The sequence below is a fragment of the Mustela nigripes genome, chromosome 13 (assembly GCF_022355385.1).
Source record: "Mustela nigripes isolate SB6536 chromosome 13, MUSNIG.SB6536, whole genome shotgun sequence".
Taxonomy (NCBI): domain Eukaryota; kingdom Metazoa; phylum Chordata; class Mammalia; order Carnivora; family Mustelidae; genus Mustela; species Mustela nigripes.
Window position 1 is genome coordinate 129,543,378 of NC_081569.1, and position 26,942 is coordinate 129,570,319.

The 26,942-nt window shown below is 41.0% G+C and overlaps 1 protein-coding gene across 18 annotated transcripts in view; it reads right to left on the bottom strand.

Moving 5' to 3' along the window:
• TTLL5 (tubulin tyrosine ligase like 5) overlaps nucleotides 1-26,942 on the bottom strand; it is a 281,253-nt gene that overhangs the window by 77,805 nt on the left and 176,506 nt on the right. For 17 of the 18 annotated variants that reach the window (XR_009399190.1, XR_009399191.1, XR_009399192.1 and 14 more), the window contains one exon: nucleotides 8,273-8,468. Coding sequence is in view for 15 of the 18 variants with exons in the window: in XM_059373692.1 (XP_059229675.1) it covers nucleotides 8,273-8,468 (196 nt within the window). In the remaining 3 variants the exon portion in view is untranslated. Of the gene's footprint in view, nucleotides 1-8,272; nucleotides 8,469-26,942 lie in introns of those variants that run through there. The other variant, XM_059373698.1, reaches the window with a different exon arrangement.

The window sequence follows — 26,942 nt, forward strand, 5'->3', positions numbered from 1 at the left end:
CTTATGTTTTATTAGTTAGCAGTTTTAGGGAACTATTTCTCCATCAGGGTCCTTGTTCTCCTGATGATGTGTCTGTGTCTTACGTCTCCTGATGAGTAAAATGAAATAATCAGACAAAGAAACCTCTAGGTTCCCTCACAACTTTAAATTCAGAATTTATAAGTGTCTAACTGGCCTCTGCCTTTTGATGTATGGTTTGTCTTACTTGGCTCAGAATCTCAAATGGGTGACCTACTGTGTATCTTTTTTTTTTTTTTAAGATTTTATTTATTTGACAGACAGAGATCACAAGTAGGCAGAGAGACAGGCAGAGAGAGAGAGAGAGAGAGAGAGAGAGAGGAGGAAGCAGGCTCCTTGCTGAACAGAGAGCCTGATGCGGGGCTTGATCCCAGGACCCTGCGATCATGAACTGAGCCAAAGGCAGAGGCTTTAACCCACTGAGCCACCCAGGCGTCCCCTACTGTGTATCTTTGCACAGACCTGGCTGTTGTCTGTTTGCTATGCTTCTTTCTGGGGCTGTGTCTACTTCTGATGAATGAAATTCTTTATATTTAAGGAGGAGGTCTTTTGTTATCTCACAGTTATGGTTTCAAGACCTTCCTATGCCCACAGAGAAAAACAAACCAGAGGTCACAGAGTGAGGGCAGGGAAGGAAACTTGTTGCCAGGCAGCAGGAGCAAAACCACATGTTAAGGCCATACAACAAATAAGGTTGAGCCCAAGTGGCTGGTAGGTGAACAGCTGCCTTTTAACATACCCACAACCAAGCAGAGTTCTATACTTCGATTCATTATGTTGACCCTTTCTTTCGTACTTGCATGTATGGGTCTGTAGCAGCAGTAGCATCAATAAATTTGGAATGCTTTATCTGATTGAGGATAAATGTGTAAAACAAAAAACAAATGAATAATCCCTTCTCTCAAGAGGGAGGGTGATAGAGTGGAAAGGGGCTTCGGAAGCTCTGATCGGGTCTGAATATTATCTCTGTAATTAGCTAGTTATGCAACCTTGTGTAAGTTACTTAAACTCTTTGAGTTCCCCATCGGTGGGATGGAGACAGTGCTATATCCAGCACACAGGTGGCGCTCACTCTGTGTCCATTTCCCTTCCCCTCACCTCCCCCCCAACCAAGATTCCAGAGGGGCACTTTCCAGCGGCAGCTTGGAAAGCAACCTGGCGGGGCCCCTGGATGGTTCAAGGGGTAAAGCCTTTGCCTTAGGCTCGGGTCGTGATCCCAGGGTCCTGGGATCGGGCCCTGAGTCGGGCTCCCTGCCAAGTAGGGAGCCTGCTTCCCCCTCTCTCTTTCTGCCTGCCTCTCTATCTACTTGTGATCTCTGTCAAATAAATAAAATCTTAAAAAAGAAAGAAAGAAAGAAAGCAACCTGGCAGTCATCAGGGGACTTCTATCACTAGTCATGTTGAATCAGCGTAACAAACGGTATCTGGATTATAACAACATATTAAGAATCAGATTTCTATGGAATTGAAAAAGCAAGCATAATAGTAAACATGCAAAATTATCACCTAGGGTAGTCCCATTTGCAGACACAGGTCATGTTTCCCAGTAGTCTTCTCAAATATGTCATCATAGAAATAAAATTCATGAGCCACAACAGTAACAGGGTAGAAAGGACAATGTGATAATCGAAGAGATAACGCCTATGTTATTAATAACAACCCCCACAAGTATTTCAAATCTTCAAACTTCTAGAACTTATTTCAGGATACTGCACGACTGAGCAGTCCCTAACCATGTTACTATATAGTAAAAACACAAAAGAGGGTAAACAGTGGGTGTTTCCAAGAGTTCTAAAGGAATACTTTCTTAAGACTTTTTTTTTTTTTAAGAATCTGAGATACTGGGAAAATGTCTAGACCTGGGTTTACGTATGTTCAGCAGACCTTCTCTTTTATGACAGTGTATATGATGGATGAATGCTAGCAGAATAATCAGGATACCTGCAGAGGACTTTTCAAATACAGTTTTATAGGTATCAGTAAGTACACTGGTGAATGTATGAACTGCAACTTAAAATTTATGTAATCATACACATAAATTAATACATATATATGTGTGTATATGTGTGTATAAAATATACATGAACGCTTCCATATGTCATCAGGGTGGTCGCACACAGTGTGACAGTCTAGAGGCTGGAGGCTGTGTCTGCAGGCATACTTGGGGTAAAAGACCTGGCTTTTTATTTATTGCTTACATGACCCTGAGAAAGTCACCTTAAGTGATGATCTGTTTTTTTGGTCTGTAAAATGGGGCTATGAAGAGGATTCAACGTGATGATGCAGGTGAAGTCCCAGTCCAGTGCCTGACCCGTGGTAACCCCCTGAGAAATCTAATCCTCACGATATGTACTGATACACATTGTCCTGTCCTTAGCAGACATCAGCAAAGTGCGGACCGGAGAAGTCTGAACAGCCTGTCCCACACATGGGCTGGACAGAAGCAAGATTTAAATGCTAGATTATCTGACTCTAAAGCCTGTCCAGGGGGCCCATTTCCCGAACAGCTAAATGTAGTTTTACGTGTACCATTTCACATGTTTTCAACGTATTTTTATTAGGTAAGAAGAACAGAGTTTGGCTTGGCAAAAATCTACTAAATCAAACGGTTCTACGAAAATCAATCAATCATCGCCATCATCTAGAAACTGAGTGTTGTATGAGTTCCTGATAAAAGTCAGAAGGAAGACCAAAACACAACAAAACACCCAACAAAACAAACCGGCAGTAGGCTATGACATGCTCCAGGAACTTAAGCACACGCACACAAGTTCTTCCTCCTGAATAGCTCCAGTCTAATCCTCCTCCAGGACACTCTGTTAGAAGGATGGAGAAAGACTCCCCCCCCGCACAGTCAGCCTGTTTGCTTGCTCTCTTTGTGCCATGCTGAGGAGCCAGCGTGTTATTGCTGGCTGCCTGGAAAAGCCAGGGTGCCTGCTGAATTTCTTTCTTTGCCCTCCCCCACAAAACAAACACACAGCAGCTGAAGGCTTGGAGAAACAGGATTCACTCCTGTAGGGGGGCAGAATTTTTCTAGACACATGCAGTGGACTTTAAGGAGCAGTATAACAAGCCTTGGCTGGGCGTGTATGGGAATCCTTTCCACACCTGTGGGGTTGTGCATGGACACACGTGCCATTAGCCAAAAGTCCATTACAAATGGCCCTCAAGACGTCCTCGATGCTGAAAGACCCTTTGGTGTGCACCCAGAGCCCCCCAGCCCCCACACTTGTTCAAGGAACATGAGTTCCTGTTGGCCCTTAGTGATCTGGTCAGTCCGGCAAGAGAGAGCACAGTGGGCAGGGGGAAGGAGAAGCCCGCTGGGGCGGAAGGATGAGAGGAATTGGGGAGGCGGTTTTCTGCTACCCCGAGCTACCTCACTAGGTTCAAAATGAAGTCTACTAAAAACGGAACTGCTCTGGCTAGAGAGTGCAACCAGTGAAAAATGAAGATTTTTAAATATTTAAGACCCCCTCTTTCTCCCCTCTGTTGTTAAGAGAAACTTCAGCAACTCTGCCTTGGCCATCAAAATGTCCTTAATTTTTCTGCTTTTGGGGCTTTTTTTTTTTCAGTCTGGATGAGGCGGAGAAGAGAGTGGGAGGGAAGGAGAGGGGGCTGGGAGCAGAAGTTTAACAAAGGATCACTTTAACAGAAACTACTGAATAATCGCTCTGTCCTGGGCCAAGAATAACATCAGCTCAATGTCGGCAATTAGAATCAGGTCAGTTGGGCCTCACAGCCGGTGCGGCCCTCCTCGCAGCCCCCCAGCACGAGGGCTACTCATGCTGAGGTCACCAGCAGTCGCTGCTGCCCGAGAAAGTCCCCCGATGCAGCTGAAAGAAAAGTGTTCTAGCCTTCTCCTTCGGGGGCAGGAAGCCGGAATGAGAAGGAAGGGGGAAGCAATGAGTGTAAACCAGAGAAAAGACGCACACTGGGATAGATCAACACATAATGGATTCATTTCACCACCCCGGGCTGACTTCTGTCACGTCTCCAACCAGCCTGACAGTCCCGTGACATAAATGAATATATGTGAAGCATGGGGAACAGTGCTGGGGCCACAGTGCTTACTGAGTGTTGGCTATCACTATCAAAAACAAAGAGGGAGGGGCGCCTGGGCGGCTCAGTGGGTTAAATCCTCTGCCTTCGGCTCAGGTCATGATCCCGGGGTCCTGGGATCGAGCCCCACATCAGGCTCTCTGCCTGCCAGGAAGCCTGCTTCCTCCTCTCTCTCTGCCTGCCTCTCTGCCTACTTGTGATCTCTGTCTGTCAAATAAATAAATAAAAATTAAAAAACAAAAACACAAAAAACAAAGAGGGAGGAATCTGTCCCCTTACTTATCTTCTAGCCACCATAAAACTTGCAGCCGGAGCAGTGATCGCTGAGCAAAATGTACCCTGATAAGAAAAGTGTACACGACAGTTCTCAAGTTTGGAAAACTTATTTATAAGGAGACTGTGGCAGATGGAGTGAACAAGATGGAAACAAAGTTCCTATAAAACAATGAGTGCCTGAAATTTTATAAGGGCAACACTAAGTTTTAACATTTTTGGTCACCCTGCCAAAGGACAGAAAAGTCACTGAAGAGGAGATGTTTGTAATTGCTTTCCCTCTAGCTCAATGGTTCTCCAAGTGTGGTCCCCCAAAAGACAAACATTGGCTTTACCTGGGGAATAACTGAGCCTCATTCCCAAACTTACTGAATCAGAAATGGGGTGGGGGTAGCGATCGGTGTTTTAACAGGCCCTCCAAGAGGTTCTGTTGCCCATAATCGGGGGTCCACAAACTAGGGCTTGTTAGACAAATCCGGCCTGTTGCCCGTTTCTAATAAATAAATTTTCATAGGAGAATAGCCACACTCACTCATTTCCATACTGTCTACGGCTGTTTCCGTTCTACCGTGGCAAAGCTGAGTAGTGGCCACAGAGACTCTATGGACTACGAAGCCTTAAGTATTTACTATCTGGCCATTTACAAAAAAGAGTTTACTGACCCCTGTCTGACTTAGGATGATTTCTTCTTTAAAGCTGCTGGTTTTTGGGGTTCCTGGTGGCTCAGTGGGTTAAGCCTCTGCTTTTGGCTCGGGTCATGATCTCAGGGTCCTGGGATCGAGCCCCATATCGGGCTCTCTGCTCAGCGGGGAGCCTGCGTTCCTCCCTCTCTCTCTGCCTGCCTCTCTGCCTACCTGTGATCTCTGTCAAATAAATAAATAAAATCTTTAAAAAAAAAAAAAATGCTGGTTTTACTCATCAGTGTGTAAAAGTGCATGGTTTCCATTTTGCCTTACTTGGTTTATCCTGTTCTCTTTCAAATGGACTGGATCACATCTATTTCCTTGTTCCTCAGTCCCTGGAAATCCTGCCCATGGCTCTCAGTGACTTCCTCTCCAATGCCCTTGTTACAGTTCCAGTCCCACTCTCTGTTTTTTAAAAAGATTTTATATATTTATTTGACAGAGAGAAACACATCGAGAGAGGGAACACAAGCAGGGAGATGGGAGAGGGAGAAGAAGTCTTGCAGAGCAAGAAGCCCGATGTGGGACTCGATCCCAGGACCCCAGGATCATGACCTGAGCCGAAGGCAGATGCTTAACGACTGGGCCACCCTGGTGCCCCTAGTTGAAGTGGATTCAGTGCATGACTCTTTCTCAGTTTATGAGTGCAATGCCAGACCGAGATGAAGATCAAACCTTATGCGGCATGAATGGTTAGAGATGTCCATTTCCGAACACATCCTGAATCAGTTTCCCTTCTTGAAATCAATACCTTTAATAAGCTGGCTACCTAAGTGCAGAAAGGGATGGAGAACTTCCTCTATGTGTAATGCAAGAAAGGTTGCATGATGTTTCCCAAAAATATTTTTAGGGAATCACTATGAAAGCCACAGTCCATGCATAAAATCAATATAATTCAATACGCTACAGTACAATAGAATAGAAAGCCCCCTTTAATGACCCGATCCACAAGTATTTCTTATGGCTGAATGTTAAGTAAATTAGATTCCAATTCTACCCTCAAACAGACAATTAACCAAATTGTTACTTATATCAATGGCTATGGATACTTCAGAAGAATGAATCCAAAATATAAGGAGTTCATCAGAGAAACCACCTCTGTTAACCCAAGGGCAGAAACACAGAGAATGCAAAGCAGGCTTCCATCAACTATGGGGTGATCATTATAATGGTTGAGTCTAGCACAGTCATAAGGTAGGCTAGAAAAAGAGGCTTAAAATCTAGGGGACATTTAATATCTTATTTGCCATTTTCTTAGTTATAAACTCTTCAAGCTATGAATTTAGTTTCTTTAGCTCTCCCATAGTCCCAGAACCTCACCCCGACTCATTTTTACCTAAATCAGCTATGGGTTCGAAGAACAGAGGGAAGAAACAAATGGTGTTATAAACATATATAAAATTATGATGAATGATTTTCTGTTCCCTCTCCAGGAGACACGAGATAACTCCCTTCTTGGGAGTTCTAACTCCTCCCTAAGACAGATACTCTGACAGATTCTAAAAAACATGTTTTCCATATACTTCATAGTTCAGTGAAACTAAACCAGTATAATCCTCACTGGAAAAAAAAAATCCACACAAGAAGAGCAGTACTCTGAATTTTCAAAGGAATGTGAGTCACTGGAAGTTAATCAAAAGAATGAGAAGGGCTTTTACATGAAGCAGTTTCTAAAAGTGGAAATCAGTAAAATGGTCTCTCTTTCCCCCAAACTTCAGTGCCCTACAATCACTTTAAAAATCATCACCATTTCAAGGTATGGAAGCATGAAAAGGGCCCAACTGTCTAGATTCATTAGATCATCGATTATGCTCACGTAAGGGACATAAGGCTGTTTCTGAGACCTCTGCTGTCCAGGATCTGATTAAGCTGGCATTCTCAAGTACCCTGAATGATGAGAAGTTCAGAAGTTCACAAGGTTTAAGAAATTAAATAGATTTAAAAAAATCTAAGATACACATTTATATCTACAGTTCTGAAATGTAAACTGCCTATCCCAAGGACTTTCTAAATGAGGACGGAGGGCAGTGTGGTGATCAAAATGAGATGCTACATTCCATGCTTCCCAGGTAAGGAGTATGGATTTTCCTCCAGTAAAAATGACCTACTGAACTACTTCATAACTACTGACACTTGCAATTTTTCATATATTACACTGAGTTAATATAATATAGAGAGTACACCAGCATAGAAAGAGATGAGCATGTAGTGAATGAAATCAAAATAATAAAATGTCTGGATCTGGACAACAGCTGAAAAGGTTAAGTAGACACAGAGAGCATAATGGTAACTGCTTTATTTAGAGGAGAAGTAAAAACTTTGGGAAATGCTGCCTTAGCCTTTGAGTGAATATTAATTTTGCACAAACTAATGTACACTATGCACTACATGTTTATAAGAGCAAATAGAAGAAATTAAACGGATATGTTTCTTCAAGTAACCAGATAAAAGGGCAGCTCATAGAATCAGCACTGATTTAGCCCAAAACAACATGTAGAACATTGTAATTGATTCTAATGATAACCCTGAAATCATCAAGAAAAAGTTAATGCTGTAAGGGCTGAATTTTTGTGAAGTCCTTTCCCTGTAATTTGGGCCCCACTGACACACTAGTACCATGCACTTACACAGCTCCCTCGTGCATACCCTCAGGAGTTTCTGTCACTGTAGGGACAATGAAGAGGAAACCAATGTTTCACAGCTTTTGTGTACTGTCAAACCAGAAGACCAAAAGCCAAACTTACATCCATTTCCAATGAGAAGAACTTGAAACATTATTTATACCTTGAAAATTCTGATACGTCATGAAGGATTAACGTGTGCTTATGTGAACCAAGTGTGTAATCATAAGGGAACAGTACATTTAGAAAAAAAAAAAATGCTTCAAAGGCTAATTCTTAGGAAGATGGAAAGTAGCTCCTTTGGGAGCTTACTGAATTACCACCATGCAACAGAAAGGGGAAACGCTCAAGAGATTTCTAAAGAAAAAATATTCAAAGGAACGAAAACATCAAAACTGGATCCGTGTTACATCCCAGCGAAGCCAACATCATGGCTTCAGAACATTTCTTCCGTTAGAGGAGACTCTCTGTGAGTTGTCCAAGCCATGGTGGTGTTGGTCAACCCTGGGGAAAGTGTCCCTACCTTTCCCACTGATCTTACTCCACCCCTGCACACCCACCCCCGACCCCCTCTTAGAAGGACGATACTAGCGTGTGGGAAAGCCGTATCTGAATTACCTGGTGCCGGGCTCGACTCTGGTCCAGAAGCTGCCGGGACTGAAGTTTCTGTTGTTCAAGCTGCTGCAGGGCAAAGTGGAGTTGGTAGCTGCCCGCTGTGGGGTGGTACTTGTGCTGCGGGACCACCCCTGTAGCCTTGCTATACGCGCTGTTTTCTACCTCTCCCTCCCAGGCAAAGCCACCTGTTTGAAGGCTCCTGGAGAGAAAAGAAAGCAGATTTCTTAAGAGAGGTTGTAGGAACAACGTTAACGGAAAAGAGAAGCATCACAGGTGGTTTTTTTTTTTCCTGTGTAGAGCCAGGCACAGTGCGGGATTACAAATCTACTTGTGTGATAAATGATCTGATTCGCCCACTGAACTGGAGCTCTGTGAAGACAAAGTGAGGGTTAGCTCTGCTCTCCGTTCTAGTCGTAGCACTGATCCCGAGACCTGGCACGTTCTCCGGTGTACAGTATCTGGTGAAGGTTAAATAATGTATCTGGTGAAGGTTAAATAAAGAAAATAGTCCCTTCAGTTACCCTGTGATGTCCACAGGGCTCCCGAGAGGAGCCGGGAGCTTCCGGTACAGGATGGCAAGCTAAATGTCAGGGAGGGACAGAGGCGTAGTCATCTCCTCTAAAATCAACTTCAAATATATAGGGGTGAATTATACAGAATTCATGGTTTTTCTTAACCACCCATTAGTGAGCTCATGCATCCCTCATGGGATAAAATAACTGGTCTGAGAAGATTCTTTTTTCATTATTCTAAATTTACCTCAATGGAGTCCCCGACCAAGCTGAGGTTTAGCCCGTGCGTCTGAAGAAGGTGAAGGGCTGGCGGCCTTTGGGACTGTTCAGTACCCACGCTGGGCTCTTTATTATATACTCTGACTTTCTTTGTTGCCCAGATTCCAAAGTTCTAGATTCTGGTGACCATGTCTGTGTATACCCCAGCTGAAGTCTTCATAACTACAGGCCTACACTTGCCCTCTCAGTCTGTTTCTTCCAAGCAGAAAAGCCCCCATTTATACTACTCCATACCCATTAGGATGGCGACTATTAAAAACAAAACAAATAGAAAAAAACAAATGCTGGCCAGCGTGAGGAAACACCGGAACTCCTGTGTATTGCTGGTGGGCACGTGAAATGGTGTAGCTCCTATAGAAAACATGCCAGCAGTTCCTCAGAAAGCTAAACACAGAGCTGCCATGTGATCCAGCAATTCCCCCCCCCCGCACCCAGGTACGTACCCCAAAGAGGGGCCTTAAACACTTGTACACCAATGTTCACAGCAGCATTATTCCCAACAGCCAGAAGGTGAGCACATCAACAGGTGAATGGATAAACAAAATGTGGTCTATACATACAATGAAATATTACCCTTAAAAAAGAAAGAAATATTGACATGTTACAACATGGATGAACCCCGCAGACATCATACTACGTGAAATAAGTCTATCATGAAAGGACGAAAGTTGCATGATTTCACTTTTGTCAGGTCCCTAGGTGAGTTACGTTCATAGAAACAGAAAGTAGAATGGTGGTTGCTGGGTCTGGGGAGATAGGAGAATTGTGAGTAACTGTTCAGTGGGTACTGAGTTTTAAATTTGGGATGACAAGAAAGTTCTGGAATGGATGATGGGGACGCCTGCACGAACTATGAATGTACTATATGTCACTGAATTTATACGCTTAAAAATGGTAAATTTTAGGTTGTATGTATTTCCTTACTGTTTTTAAAAAAGGTCCCCATTAATTTTTAGAACAGTCTTATCTGGCAGCCCTTTTCTCTCATTTTTGGTTCTCCTCTGGACCTTCTTCAACAAACCTGTGCTTTGTTTTGTTTCCTTTTTGAAGTACAGTGACCAGGAAATTGTACACAGAAAAAACAAGAAGAACTTCCTAGTCAACAATCTTACCCCATTGGGGCTTACAGAAAGGACACTGTGCCGAACTGAAGAGAAGTAGTCAGAGTGATTTAAATCATCCGGCCGTCATTTCCTCTGCATATTTCCTTTGGCATTAGGGGCCATTTCAATGGCAGAGAGGCAGCAACACTGGGGTTATGCTGACCTTCCTGAGGCCTGACCTACAGGGCACCTAGTTCTTTACAGCCTGATCCCTAACGACCCCAACAGGGCCCTGGGGAAAGGACCAAGGTGGAACGTCTGCTGAGTCCAGGAGCCCAGGCTTCTCTCTCGTCCGTTCCTCCCACATTACTTCATCCGTTCAGGGGTCTGTTTTGGTTTCTCTGCCTCTCTCGAAGGGATTTCCAAATACCCAGCTAAGGGAAAGTCTGTGTAATGTATTCTGAAGTCCACGGATGAAGGGTTTACTCCTCACACACTCTCACCTCTGACAGGTCACCTCCTCCCACAGTTTGGCTCCCCTAGTTCAGTGGCACAATTACATGCTTTCGGCTAATCTTCTCAGAGAACACTATCAAAAAGCTCAGAGCTTCTTTATGAATTTTTCTGAGTATGACATCTGATCTTCAGGGATCCCTCAGTGCAGGCTGTTCTGCACTGCAGGATCCTTCCCAAGGGACTTTGGAGATACAGAGCCGTGTGGCGACCAGTGACTGAACAGAAGTAAGTACCTAAATACGCAAGTGAAATGTTCCCATTTATTCCACAAAGTGATGAGTGGGAGTCGAACAGGAGTTACAGGGGGAGGAAAGGAAGAGCCAGAGGAAGCTGGTATCTCTCTTCTCATTAGCAAGGGAAGAGAAGAGCTTAGTGAAGAGAATATACAAGAAACAAGTGAGCCCCTCGGGGAACTGCGCAGGCTCCGAGTGGAAGGGGTGGTGGAGAAAGGCATCAGGTAGAACCGACAGAAGGGAGGAGGCAGGAGTGGGGGGGGGTCCACTGAACGAGTGAGCACACGGAAAGAGACAGATGGAACAGTAGGAACGGCCTGGCTGAATAACTTTGAGATTTCCATCAAATAGGGCAGATACTCAAATTTAGAATGAAACTATTATTTGGATAACTGCACCGAAAGTCAGAAAATGCATCAATTGCGATTCTACTTCCAGTTCTGGCGTGATGGTTATAGAAGTTTCTAGCCACGAGTAGCCATCTAGACTCAGGAATTAGATAGTAAAGGGTTTTTGTAACTATGTTACAGTTATTATGCCAAAATTCATCTCACTGGCAGGCTAGATGGGTTTTGTTTCCTAAAAGCAGCTTATTAAGGCCCTCTTATTGTACACTGGAAATCAGAGCAATGAGGCCCTCTTATACAAAAATGATCAGGTATAGATTCTTAGGTGTGTGTCCACAAAGCCGGGGTCTGTGAGTGTCAGGGGTAGGACAGAGAATAAGAGAAGGTCATATAAGAGACTACATATAAGAGGTCTGTCCATCCAACTGTACACATAGTGTACAGACTGCAGTATCATAAACTTTTACAATAAAAGCTGTTTTTAATCGCCATCAGTAGCCTAAGCCCAGTCTCCAAATCACAAAAGAAAGTTTCTCAAACAAGTAGAAACTTTTACCAGAGGCAGGAATTTTTAGAGTGCACCCAGGTAGGGGCAGGAGTGCTCAGCTGTGCAAGGCAATGTGGTGGGAAACTTGCTTGCACGGAGTGATGTTGGTGGTATCCAGGCCATGGCATCTCACAATTAAAACACAAGCCTCTGGGGTTTGTAATATGCAAGTTCTATAGCGACTGACTCAGAAGAAGTCAGGTGCACTCTCATTTGCACTTTACCTGAGATTACATACCCTTGTATTCCCTTCTACAGCATCGAAGAGTTTCCATTTCCAGCCAAAATCCATCCTGACCCTTGATTCATTGTAGTCTACTAGCAATATATTTTCTACCGCCATCAAAATTTTGAGCTTTAATTATTCTCTCTGGTTTTTAGGTTATTCTTTGCTCAATACTAAAATATAATATGGTATATACTCCTGGCAAATAATGTCTAAGAGTTTTATATTACTTCTAGAACAGAGTAGAGACAGCCAAGAAAATTAGCTGTGGAAATGCTCCAAATGTCTAACATTCGACTCAAATTCAAAGATTCAAAAGCAAACTATGCTGTATTTCGCCTTTACTACTTATGTGGCTAATAGGCAACAATATGGCATATTTTTCTGAACATCACCTTCTCTCATTAGCCCGCTCATTTAGAACTTCATCTCCCTTTCTATATTACACTGTGGCATGGCAGGGCTGAGTGTTTCTGCATTTAACTCCAGCCAATACAGACTTTCTCCTCTGCTTTAATATGTTCCATCAAACGGATGTTGGTTGTAAGAAACTTCCAGGCACTGTTTTTTATAACATGCTGGTTTTTAGCAAAGCAATCACCAGGCTTTCGGATCTTCTGAGAATGATGTGATGGTCCTACAGAGTGTGATCCCACAGTCCATGTCCCCAGCCGCCTCCACCCAGTCCCAGCAAGACTTGAGTTGCCAAGAAGATATTAAGGAGAATAGAGGCTACGTTTTCTTTGTTTACAAATTCTCAGTCCCAAAGTAATCCCAGTACCTAGTGAGTGCCGCGAAGGAGCTGTAAATGCTGGACATCTTACAGATGAGAGCAAGGCCCCCAAGCAGAACAAAGCAGTGCGGGCCAGAATTAGAAAGCTTTGAGATCAGAAAGGCATCACGCAGGGTAGGTTAGGGACTTCTCTTGGCTTTAGGGGATGTTTCCAAGGACAAAATTAGAGTGATTCTGCATGGACTGTTGCGTTTCCCATCCCCAATGCCTCCCAAGGCAGCTGGAATAGGGCCATATTCATAACGACCACACAGGGAAAAACAAAGCAGGGAAGGGTCCTCTCCACTAGGGCCTGCATTACGCTAACTTCTCGGTGTCAACTGTTCTCATCTGTGACATGGGGCTAGGGCAGTAAGTCCCTATTTCAAGAGCTGTGTGGGTTCAAGAGCTAACAGAAGTGAAAGTACCGGCATCCTGGAAAGGCTCCAACAGCCTATTACCACCACTAATACTACGATTATTACTATTCTTCCCCCTACCAAACGATTCCATTTGACGGCTGCCCTACAGTCCTTCAAGGTAGTACACAGAAAACACGAATTCAGTCATTCACCTTCAGAGGATTCTGGGTTGCCAAGTTAGCACAACACAGCCATCAGCACGGTATTAGTTGTGAAGTCAACAGGGCGCTGGCTTACTAAAAACTCTCCGCCCACTCAGTCTATTTGACAATTACAGCAGAAAAGCTCTGCTGAACAGTATCCTCTAAAGGGTTATTACAATTGTGCTACAACTGCTGTATGCTGCGGGCCAGAACAGGTTATCTGGAAAGTGATGAATCTGCCTCCTCTTCAATCCACTAAACAGAGGGTGGGGGTTGGGGCAGAGGCACATATATCTTTTTATGCATTCGGTTTTCTGCTCAGATCTACTTCCTGCTCCTCCGTTAGAGCTGATCGCCCCCCTGCCGTCTACTCTTTACTGGCAATCTCAGAAAAAGGACTGTTTATACCTTCCTGTCCTAACCTCCTCCCCAGGGTCTTTCAGCCGGACCTCCACCCATATAGAAAGGTGGCGACTGCCTTTTTCTGCTCTGGAGGGGGCTCTACTGAGAGAGTCTGAGTGAGCTGCACAGATCTCTGGGACTCTCCTTCAAAACTCCTGAGCCCAAATGGAAGTCCTATTCTCCAGTCTCAGAAGTAGTGAACTAGAACCCTCTTGGTTTTTATATCGCTCCCTCATTCTCCATCCTGGATGTTACCTCTCCTGTAGTTAAATCAGAGGCAAAGCCCAAAAAATACTCCAAAGCATCTGTTGGACTTCTGCTTCTGAGTAAGCTCTAGAAAGTTTTGAGACTGTCATTCCTACCTTAACACAAAGAACAAGCTGAATAAGCTGCTAAAACATTCTTACTTCAAACCCAACAAAATGCTGAGGACGTGCAGAAAACTTAATGGATGAAATTCCAGGATATGACAAGCCTGAAGCTTTCAGCCAGAATGGACCCCTCGAAGGAGGAGGTATCTGCCACAGATAAGGGTTAAGGCACCACCACCTAACTTTTGACAAACTCAACCTGCTTGGGGGATGGTATGATATATTAGACTCCTTGCAGCCCAGCCACAGAGTGAGTCCTGTGGCCACCCACTAATTCTTTCACCAAGTGCATGGGGAGACTGAAGGCTGGAGATGGGGCAGGAGACCGACCCAAGTCCCTTTCAGTGAAACGTGTATTTTATTCTTTGACCTTCACCAAAACTCAATAAGTAATAGTCTAAAAGTTAGTGGTAATATAGAATCTGAAACCAAATCAATGAACTTTTCATACTCTGTTGGTTTATCCTGCACTTTGAATGGATCTTTCTATTTATACAAGATTTTATAATGCATGCCTTAGCCTTTAGGAGTAATGGTTCACCGAGTTATGCAGACCCTCCAAATGTTGACACACTTCATTATACAATATAAAAAAATTACATGTGTTAATATTACTCAATCACATCAGAAAAGTCTTCAAGTATTAGGAAGCTATCAAATCCATAATGGTGGATACAAGTTTTCCATAATTCTAATTTTTTTGTGAAAGCTAGACTTTTATCACTGATAACAAATACCATCAGTTGTTTTCCTGAAAGTGCTCAGTTCAGTTTATTTTTGAGAAAATACCTGCCAAACACCTAAATCTGAATAACCAGAGTTTGTCTACCAGTTGTTCTTTCAAGTGAAAATGTTTAATGAGAAAAGCAGCTAGTCTGGACTGTAATTCAGATAGTCCCACAAGTGCTTTTCCTTGAGACGACAATCACACAGGACACAGAAGTGTTCTCCATGTACTTCCTATTTTGTCAGACAGAACATGAAAAAGATATGTAATCCAGAGTTGAGATTTCATAATTATTATTGCATAACAAGGATTTTCTTAAGTAGCACTGGCATTTCTCTTGTAACTACAAATGCTCTCGTGGTAAAACTTACCATGGTTACTACTATAGTTTGGTGCCACGGCCTTAATTTGTACTAAGGCATGAGGAGTTTTATAAAAACACCATTGTTTTTGCACCATGTGCAAATGCCAACATAGTGAAAAAGGCAAAAAATGTCTTAGCGCTACAATGGAAAACATTTTGACTCTATTGGCTTCCTCAAAGAGTCTTGAGGACCAACCCCCTGCCCTTCCCCACCCCCACACACACCCAGAAGAGCACTTTGTGAACCACAAACCTGTTGCAATAGAGTCGGGACAGGACTCCTCAGCTCCTCGAAAAGCTGACGTCCGGGATGAAAAGCAGACACTTCGTGTGGTTCAGAAAACTGACCACATGATTGTAAAGCATAAAAGGGTCTTTAGAATCTTACTGGTGCTCACATTCTGCTCTCAAAACATCCAAAGTCAGAGGTGAACTGGAATCTCACTAAGGTTGCAACGAAGTCCAAACCCAGCTCAGTTACCAATGAGATCGGCTCAACCCCTTCTCCTCCTGGCCTCCTTCCGTACATTAGCAGCCTGAGAAAAGGATAAGCATGTCTTTTCTGGGGGGTGGGAGGTTATACTTTTAACTTACTAACTTAAGACTTTGATTTTACAGAAAATGTCTAGCATACCATTAACAATTATAAAAGTCATGCAGAAGCAAGAAAATGTGATCCATGAGAGAAAACAGTCAATAGATGGGCACTGAGAGAGGGCACAAAGGTTGGACTTAACAGACATGGGCTTCAAAATAACCAGGATAAATATGTAAAAGTGTCTAGTGTAAAAGGTGGGCAACATGTATAAATAGATGGGGAATTTCAACAGAAATTCTTATTTAAAAAAAAGAACCAGGGTGTGGTGAAAAAATAATGAATACTGTTATACTGAAAATAAATAAATTTAATTAAAAAAATAAACAGTGCATTTGCAGTAATCAGTGATAGCACAGTGATGGCAAAGATGAAGAAATAACACTGAATATTTTGATTCTGTTAATTATTCTAAAGCAGTAGATTAATGTCAATAATTGGCATCAGTTACCATTTTATCTGTTTTAACAGAAAATGATGTTACAAAATATAATAAGCATTTAAGATGAAGTTGTTGACCAAGGAGAATTTTTTCCAAATGTGGAGACATTTGAAAAATCATTTCCAAAGAAATAAGGGGATGGATGCTATGACAATTTCTGAAATATCAATGACACAGGAATTTCACGAATTTTGGCCCAAACTTATGCTTATCTTCAAGAATTTTCCAAATTCTGTATCTGTTGCTTCTTATAAAAAAGAAACTTTTAAAAATAAAATTAATTAAAAAAATTAAAAATTAAAAAACATTTAAAAAAGAACCAAACAAGAACCTGAGAAGTGAAAAAACACAAAATCAGAAATGAAGAATTCATTCAAAATGCTTAATAGCAGACTAAATGCAATAGAGGAGAATACGTAACATATATAAAATTGGAATCCCAGAAGGCAAAGAGAGAGAATGGGGCAGAAGAAATGTTTAAAGAGATAAAGGCTGAGAATTTCCCAAAGCAGGTGGAAGACATTAACTTACAAACCTTACAAGCTCAGCAAATCCTGAGCAGGAGTACAAAGAAATCTACACCAAAGCACATCATACTCAAATTGCTGACAACTAAAAATAAAGGAAAAAAAAATCTTAAAAGTAGCTAGGTGATGGGGTGCTGTCTGGCAGTGGTAGAAACGTTACCTACAAGGGACCAACAATGCAAATGGTTGCATTGTTGACATCATCAGAAAACAAAGATCAGAAAACAAAGGATAGGTATTTTAAAGTGCTGGGGGAGAAAAAAGCAAAACCAACAAAACCCAGCCAGTACAGACTTAAACATTTAAATCACTCTTCACCCACTCAGTCTATTTGACAATTACAAAGAACTATACCCAGTAACTTTAGAACACTGATTCTTTTCAAGTATACGTGGAGAATTCACCAAGATAGTCCAAATGCTGGACCATAAAATAAGTCCCAATAAGAAATCAAAGGATCAAAATCCAGAGTATAGTCTGACTAGAATGTTACTAAGTTAAAAATCAATAATAATATATCTAGAAAATTCCAAAATATTTGGAAATTAAACAACACACTTCTAAATAATCTATAAATTAAGGAAGGAGTCACAAGGCAAATTTAAAAGTGTATCCAACTGAATGGTAATGAAAACCCAAACAAAATCAAAGAGTACTTAAATAGTCTTAAATGTGTATATTAGAAAAGAAATGTATAAAATTAACAATCAAGTTCCTACCTTAAGAAGTTAGAAAAAAGCAAGTTAAACAAACAGTAAGTAGAATAAAAAACAGGATAATATTAAGAGCAGAAATCAATATAGCAATTAAACAAGGATGCCATCAGACTGAGGTGGCTCTAAGCCTTGGCAGCCTACATAAACAAACCAAAACCTAAGCCAATGTGAAGGCACTCAAGTCTGAGAAAATGATATTTAAGAACAGTCCATCACAAACAGCTTACTAGGCTTTCCCACATAAGGCAACTGCTTAAGCTGCAGTCAATCAAGTAATTTCCTGGCTTTACGTTAAAAAAAAAAAAAAAAAAAAAAAAGCCCTGCCCTTAGTTCCTGCTGGTAGATTGCTCCTAGCCATTTTCAGTTTGTCACTGCCCAGTTAAAATCAATGTCTGCTCCAATGAACTCTTCCAAATCTTAATATACTTCAGTTTATTTTTTAACACAATGGAATAGAAAATAGGCAGAGAATAACAACAAAATCAAAGGTGGCTATTTGAAAAGACTTTAGAAGTTGATAAGTGCCAAGCAAGCTGATCACAAAGAAAAAAAGGACATAAATTATTAATATCAGGAATGAAGAAGAACATCATAGAGTCTATCGATATCAAAAGTACAACATAATATTATGAATAGCTCTATGCCAAATATTCAACAACTCAGATAAAATGAAGAAATCCTTGGAAATACAACTTATTAAAAGTGACACGATGAGAGAAAGTCTAAATAGCTCTCTCGATATAAATATGTATATAAAGAAATTTAACTTGTAATCAAAAACCTTCTTTTACAAAGAAATCTTAAGCCCAGATGGTTTCAATGAATTCTACCAAACATTTAAAGAAGAAATAATTCTACTTTCACAAAATCTTTCAGAAATAAAGGAGAGAGAGGAAAAATTCCCAACTTATTATGTTAACATAAAACACGACAAAGACATTCCAAGAAAACTACAGATCAATATGCCCAAAGAACATATACACAAGAGGCTTTAACAAAATATTAGCAAATAAAACCAATCAATCCTTATCTATCTTCTATATAAAAAATCTACCTCCTATAAAAATTAGATCATATATCATGACCAAGTGGTATTTGCCACAGGAATAGTTTAAGATTCAAAAATCAATCATGTAATTCACCACTTAAAAAGAATAAAGAAGAAAATCACAAAACAACATTGTAAGATGGTATAATGCATTGGACAAAATGCAACAGCCATTCATGACAGAAACTCTTAGTAAACAATAAAAGAAAGAAAGGTTCTCAATCTAATAAAGTATATCTAATAATATATAATAAAGTATATGTATAAAAATCTATGGTTAACATCATACTTATTAGTGAAACACTGAACTCTTTTCCTTTAAGAATAGGAATAAAGGAAGGGTGCTTTCTCTCACCACTTCTATTCAAAATTAGTAATGGAATACATTGCCAGTGTCATAGGACAAGAAAAAAAAAACTGCCATTATTCATAGATGTGATTATTTATACAGAAAATCCTATGAATTTTATAAAAACACGGTAATAAGGTTGCAGAAATCACGGTCCATAAACAAAATACAATTATATTTTTAAATGCCAGTAAGACACAATAGGAAAATTAAATTTTAGAATGAAAATTAAATTTTAGAATGCAATACAATTTGTAATCTCATAAAAATACACCGAATATCTAGAAATAAATATACTAGAGAAAGTATAAATCTCTACACTGAGTTTATAGAACATTAATGAGAAATATTCAACAAAATCTAAATAAATATATAGGTATACTATGTTAATCCATCAGAAGACTCAATATTGTTAGGACATTTATACTACATCAGATACTGTTTTTTGTAGTTCCACAATTTCCATCTGGAATCTGTCTTGAGATTTCCTCTTTGATTTACTGAAGCATATTTTCCTTTACATCCTTATTCATAGTTATAATAGCCACTTTAAAATCCTCTACTATTAATTCCAACATCTGAGCCTTCTTAAGGATGGCCCCACCTTTTATACTACAAATGGGTCACATTTTCCTGTTTTTTCAGATGCTGAATAATTTCATATTGTAACTTGGACACTGCGAAATGTTATAAATACTGGATCGTATTATACTGCTCCAAAGACCAAGTGTGTGTTTTAAGCAGGCAGTTAACTTGGCTGAACTCCAGCTGCAATTCTCTCTTTCCCTCAGTGGGCTGAGGCTCAGATCTATGTTCAATTCTTTTAGCTTTAACTGTGTAGTTTGGATATACTCCCCTTTCTGCTTGCCTCATGCCAGCCTACATGGTAACGTGAGTGAGGAAAATCACACCAGCCTCCAAAGGATCCAAAAAGCTGGGAGAAGGTCTGGGGAAGTGAGCGGAATGTAAGCAGAGTGGCAATAATGATGGTAAATGAGCAGTCTGGATGAAAGGCAGAAAGAAATGCTGGCTCGGAACAACTATGCCTGAAGATATATTATGAGATTAGGAGTAATATGTACTTAGAAGGGAGTCAAGGGGTCAGTGACAGTTAAGTTTAGCATTAAAATTGCATGCTGTGAGCTCCGAGAAAAAGGTCTGCTTATTAAAGGTATCCAGTGAACAACTGTGAACTTTCATTAGCGAAAGAATAAAAGTCCAACTGCATTTAGACACAAATTTAATAAATAACACCGTAGCTGTCTACTAACAAGTCTTCAGGCTTGCTGTTGGTAACTGCTGATTGGGAACAGTGATAGCTAGCCAAATGAGATTTGTGCCTGAAATTATATAAGTGGAATGAGTTAGACCTGCCAAGAGATTTTACACTTGTAGTGACAGGTGCCTCGATTTGAGCAAGTTTTTGTGTTGGAATATTATTTTTAAATGATCTCTGAAAATGCAGGTGCTGAAAGAGTAAATTTTTTTCCTTTGGAGTTTGCTCCTCAAGATAAAACTATATAGAACACTTTGACCTTTTCCATTTTGAATCTGTGGAGCTATACTGAAATGGTACTTTTGTAGGAAAAGCTGGAGTACAATGGAGTGGTATCAGAGAGATAGAAAAGCTCAGAAATTATCTGGAAAATTGGTAAACGTCTAAAGACCTATATGTTAGGTCATAAGCACAGAGTTATATAAAATTATAAATGCAAGCTGATCTTCCTGCTTGGGAACAGGGTGAAAGGGCTTAAAAACCTTTAAATATTTTGTTTATATGAGAGGATGAAAGGCTCTTGGGAAAGGATTAAAGAAATAATCCAAGAAAGAAGGCAGAAAGAAATGAAAGGTTTTAGATTCTGGAAAGGAATCAAAACCAATCCAAGGGCTGGGTTAGTGAGAGAATTCTGGAGGAAGAGCAGAGGCCCTGTGTCCTTGGATCCACACCCCAGGTTCTGAACCGGATGACCCCGAGAACAGAAGGAAGCACAGCTTCGTGGCCAGGAGATGTGCTCTACAAGACAGCTGGGTTCAAATCCTGGCTCTACCACTCACTTAGCCTCTCTGTGCCTTGGTTTCCTCAGCTATGAAATGGGAATAAAAACCGATCCCATCTCTCAAAGGGATGGTCCAAGAATTAAATGGGATTTAGCATTTGGCACAGTGTTTGGCGCACATAATAAATGGGAGCTATTAATACCATCCTTCCCCTGAATGTGAATGCAAACCTCTGGGAAAAGGAACAAGGGCACTAAGGCACATATGAGCAAGCTGGGAAGAAGATAAGCAAAGCAGTATTTAAATAACCTCCTTCCAAGTATTGTGGGTTAACTGGGTGATAATGGGGGCGCCAACCTAGTGGATCTGGAAAAGGACTTGAGAGTCGCTCAGTGTGTATGAGCAGGGGGGCCCTGCCACCTGCCAGTCTTCCCCACCAGAGATGGATGTTGCATGGCGGCATGCTAATGATGGAGGCCCGCTGCTCCAAGCTGACCCAGATGGTTAATGCTTGAACCTTGGGCAGGACCCTGGCCCCCGTGTGGAACTGGGTTTATTCACAATGCTGATTACCAGGGAGGGGCAGCTGTTCAGGCTGTGGATATGAGCATGAATGAGGGAGAGAATCACAGTCCTCTTCCCGCCCCTAATCTGGTTAGTAAAAGCCTAAGCTACTAGCAGTGCCTACATCTCCCTACATCTTTGCAAAATGAAACAAAAGTAATGGTTTTTTTTAGGAACAAAAGCAATATATTCTCAATGCCATAAACCTGACAAATATAAAAAGAAGGGCAAAAAAACAAGTCGTTATCTGTGGTCCACCAACAAAGATGGCTACCGTAAACATTTTGATGTATATACTTCCTTTGTGTGTCTTTCCCTCACACAGAGCGATTCTGCACTATCTGCTTTGTAGACTGCTTTTCTCATCTGGCAATCTGTTGTGAAAACCTCCCCACATGATATTATTGGGTTTTGCCAGTTCTTATTTCACTGTTAACCTCTATTAGACTTAAAGTCAACCCAAACCCTAGGACTTCTTCACACTTGAATTTCTGAAACTGTGTGAAGAGCTTTATGCTTTTCCTTACTAAATCCCATGAACCAGATGCATCATTTTGGCCAGATCCAATCATCGTTTGGTATTGTCACTCAAGGTATTCCATATCCCATGTTCATGTTGTCTGCAAATGGGATCAGTAGGTCTTCTAGCTATGTAAGTGCCAAGCCTGTAGTAGGGGCTGAAATGAATATGAATGAATGAATGAATTCATTGATAAAAATGGTGAACTAGGAGCCAGTGAAAAAGCCCCAGAGACCTAATTCTCAAACTTACCTGGATGCATTGTTTGGGTAGAGTTAGGTAGGTAGGGGGATGGGGTAACTGGGCGATGGGCATTAAGGAGGGCACCTGATATAATGAGCACCGGGTGTTCTATGCAGCTGATGAATCACTAAACTCTACCTCTGACACTAATAATACACTGTATGTTAATTAATTGACCTTAGATTAAAAAAAAAGAGTTGCCTATTTAGTAACCAGGTAATCCTCATGACAGTATTATCTCATTCACATTTCCCTTCTGTGCTCACAAAATTTCATTTGGCTGTGCTGAAATCCAGTTAAGATAATTCTTAGTCCCCTGATCTTCTCTTACTAAAGTAATTCTACCATGAAGGGAAATGAGGTTGGTCTAGCATGGCTTTTTTTCTTTTTTTCATGAATCAGTGCTAAGCTTAAGTAATTCTCTTTCCCTTCTCTAACAGCTGCCAAATCACTGGTTTGCTAACCTGTTCAATTTGGGCCTGAAATGGACGCCTCTGTTACTAGTCTACATATTCAGCATCTAATTTATTTCTGTCTCTTCCCTTCCTTTCTCAGTGTATGAGCTTCTTTGCACATTAAATCATGCACTGAATCACAGGGACTAAAACCATAAATCATGAATTAGTAATCCTAAGAAATTCTCCTCTTTGGAGATGGTAATTCAATTATTAAGCAGAGAAAAATAAGATTGATTCAATACCATGAATCTTGTCTCATTTTCCTTGAGGAGAACAGCACTTGGAGGAGGCAAAGATGTGCCCTGAAAATTAAGAACCTAAATAAGGGAGAGACTGTATTTCAATTGGCATTCCCCAAAATAAATCTATCACCTACTGTTTATTACCCTTCTTTTAACAGAAAAGCCAAAAGTGGAAGTAGGACAACATGCTAAAATAAGGTGACTCAAAATCAGTAGAGGCAAAAAAAAAAAAAAAAAAAAAGAGAGAGAGAGAGAGAGAGAGAAGAAAAGGCACAAATCAAAAGAGATTAAAATGTGAGCAAGGTCCAAATAAGATACATAACTTGAAATACAGAAATGCAAGCAATTGAGAGGGGAGGTTTCTGATTTATTCACTCAATAAGCAGAGATCCAGAAAAGGAAAAGGAAGCAGTATTGATAGCTGGAAGTTGTCTGGGGGCGGGGTGTGTGTGTGTGAGATTTTGGCCACTACTTTGAGTTTATTAAATACCATGTGACAATGATATAAATTTGGGAAGAACACACGGAGGTATCATGTCAAAAAGCTAAGCGTCAATATGCCTGTCCTTTAAAAATGCAGTGAGAGCCCAGCCAGCTGGACTTGACAATGGATCCCGAATGTGAACCAGACTTCCGCCGTCTCCACACTTGTGCCACCCCGTGATTGATGGAATGATCCCCAGGAGGAGGAAATAAGGACAAAGTTGGGCTTTCTCAGTACATCTGGCACGGACTCTGGGGGCAGGCTTTATGGAACACAAAGCTGGATCTAAAACTTAACCATTCAAAGGTTAAGTTCATAGCACTATTCTAGAAGGCAGTTTAGGATTCTGGCAGTCAGCAAGTTAAACAGAGGGAGACTCCCTTGTCCTTTATCTATTAGCAGTCTGGATCTGAAAAGACCGATTGATCCTCAGCATTATTAACAAGAAATGTCTTTGATGCAGCTCTTTACTTTGGCATAACCAGCACACCACATGAAGCCTGAAAAATGTAGCTGTGAACTAAAAAAGAAGTGAGCAAAGAGTGACCTTTAAGAAAGCCAAAAGAGAACTCCCTGACACCAGTTCATTCAACAATGAAGACCGAGTCCAGCTCAGCAGGGTTTTCAACAAATGAAGGGAAAAATCTGATGCCTTTGTGACAAGGCAGGTACACATGAGCAGCTGGCCCTTGTAGACCGGCCTACCACCGGCCAGCTTTCACACCCTGCGAAGACAAGCCAGGAAAAGTTTTCAAAGTGAAAGTTAATGTGCAGATTGTCCCGGGCAGCTGACATGCCAGTTTCCAACAACTTCTACACCGTGAATCGTAGCTGGGTTCAAACCTAGTGCACACAAACAGCTTGCAAAGTGTCACAAACTTAGAATTCCTGCCTCATCGCATCAGGCAGGCTCCTTTCGTTTCTCCTCTTTTCCCTAGGAAGCAAAACAGCAGGCAAGTTGGAAGAGTCAAGCCTCCAGCTTTGGCTTCAGTCACCTGTCTCTGGCCCCTTTCCTCAATTGCCCAAGGGACAACTCAAAAACCTCCACCTTTCTTTTCTTTCTTTTTTTAAACCTTTTACCTTCTCCACCAGTGCTTTTTTCTTTTCTTTATAAATAAAGTTGTTTTTATAAAAGAGATCAAATACTGGGGAAATCGCAAGACAGGAGGTGTTTTTTTTTTTTTTTTCCTTCAAAGCTATAGGACCAAAAAGAAGGAAATAAAATGTGTACTAATGGTCAAATCCTTTGTCTTACTGCAGTGTGTGTGTGTGTGTGTGTGTGTGTGTTGCCTGTAGGGGTCCAATCCCAAGCTACCTTCAATGTACAATCTATGGAAACAATATTTCATCATACTAGGAAATGGCCTCTCATTTATGGAGTCCATGGCACGGCAACCATGGCATATGCTTCTGTTATGTCAAAACGAGTCTACTGCAATGTGCTGTCCCCTGGGGTGCCTGGGTGGCTCTGCTGGTTAAATGTTGGGACTCTTGATCTCAGCCCAGGTCTTGATCTTAGGGTCTTGAGTTCAAGCCCCATGTTGGGCCCCACAGTAGGCATGGAGCCTACCTGGGGAAAAAATAAAAACAAAAGAGGAATGTGTTGTCCCCAAGATTTACCAGAGGGGCTTAGTTCAATGTCACAGCTTGTGCAAAATGCAGCCACCTGCCTCTGATAGGATACCACTGAAACTCGTGATTCTGGTCCTCAGCTGCTTGCACTGAATATTAACTCATTACCAGCTCCAGGACAGTGATTCTCAGAGTATGGTCCCTGGAACCAACAGCATAACATCACCTGGAAACTTGTTAAAAATGAAAATAATCAAACTTACCCCAGACCTATTGGAACCAGAAGCTCTGGATCTGGGTTTAGCAATCTCTGTTTTCATAAACCTTTCCAGTAATTCACACACACACCATTCAGAATCACTAGGAAAATGGCTAAGAGCATGGGTTCTGGGGTGCCTGGGTGGCTCAGTTATACATCTGCCTTCGGCTCAGGTCATGATCCCAGGGTCCTGGGATTGAGCCCCACATAGGGCTCCCTGCTCAGTGGAAGCCTGCTTCTTCCTCTCCCACTCCCCCATTCCCCCTGCTTGTGTTCCTTCTCTCGCTGTGTCCCTGTCAAGTAAATAAATAAAATATTAAAAAGAAAAAAAGAAGAGCATGGATTCTGTGACTACTTGCTTGGGTTTGAGTCCTGACTGCCATTCACCAATGTGTATCTTGGGCAAATCATTAAATTTCTCTATCGTTAGTCTCTTCTTCAGTAAATTGGGAATAAGTGTACTTATCTTACAAAGTAGCTATGAGCACTAAATCAGTTAACACATGTAGAGTTTCGAGAACAGTTGCTATCACATAGTAAAAGCTTTTAAATGAGTTAAGGTATACATAAAGAATTTAGTGCACAAGCACTACATGTTATTCTTCTATGATTTTATTTTTGAGGTTCAACAGGACATAACCTGATATCTCAGAGATCAACAGGCAATCCATATTCTTATACCATAAAGTGGGTCCTCTTCAGATAGAGAAGCAATCAGCATTGCTATGAATATAATAAAAATGGGAATATAAAATTTATATTTTAGGATTGACTCAAAAATTCTTTACTTCTAGAGCTCTAAATTCAGACATTATACTTGCTGGTGAAGAAATGTATGATTTCTCTCTATGTCTGTCTATGGCCTGGTTCCCCACACACTAAGTCCATAAGTAGTCCGGAGTCTAAAAGGGACATCTTTCATTATTTCTGTCTCTTTATATCCTTTTCATGGTAACATAGTTTTCTCCAACTACTCAATCTTAGCCAAAAAAGCTGAGAAGCAATGGTTCTCTTCTAACATACCATAGTTATTGAATAATGCGTTTGTTAAAACATAGCTAAAATGATAAATCATATTTCTAAGACATGTTGACCAGTGCCTGTATGATCAGGCCACTGTAAGAAACCAAGAAGACTAAAGTAGTCATCCTAATCTACCTGAACTGCTCGGTCAAATCTGTGCAAGAAATTAAAAAACAAAACAAAACCCAAAAACCTTACAGTCAGAAAAGTCAGCATAGAAAGCAAATAGAAGTTTCATCCAAGTTCTAAATACAAGCCATATACTTAGAGTTCGCTCTTCAGGCTAGTAATGTTTTCTGCCCAGACACAAAGCCTGAGAGTGGTGAAAGTGAAAAACGGTCCAGATTCACAGACTATGGTCAAGGTCAGCTTCTAACTAAATTTGTCTCCACTTTTTGTTCTTACATTCTACAAATGATGGTTTATTTTCAGAAATCTTTCTACCTCTCTTTTGCACATTACCATCATTAATAAATAGGTCTTAGACTAGTTTGGGATGCCACTGTGAAAAGTCTAGTACTGATCTTCCTCCTCCGAAGAGTAGCAAATAACTAAAGCAACTGAGAAAGAACACAGTTGGAGGTATCAGAATCCCAGGCTTCAAAATATACTACAGAAAGCTACAGTAATAAAAAAAAAGTTGCCACTGGCACAAAAACAGACACATTGATCAATGGAACAGGATAGGGAGCCCAGAAATAAACCCATGCTTATATCATCAATTGATCT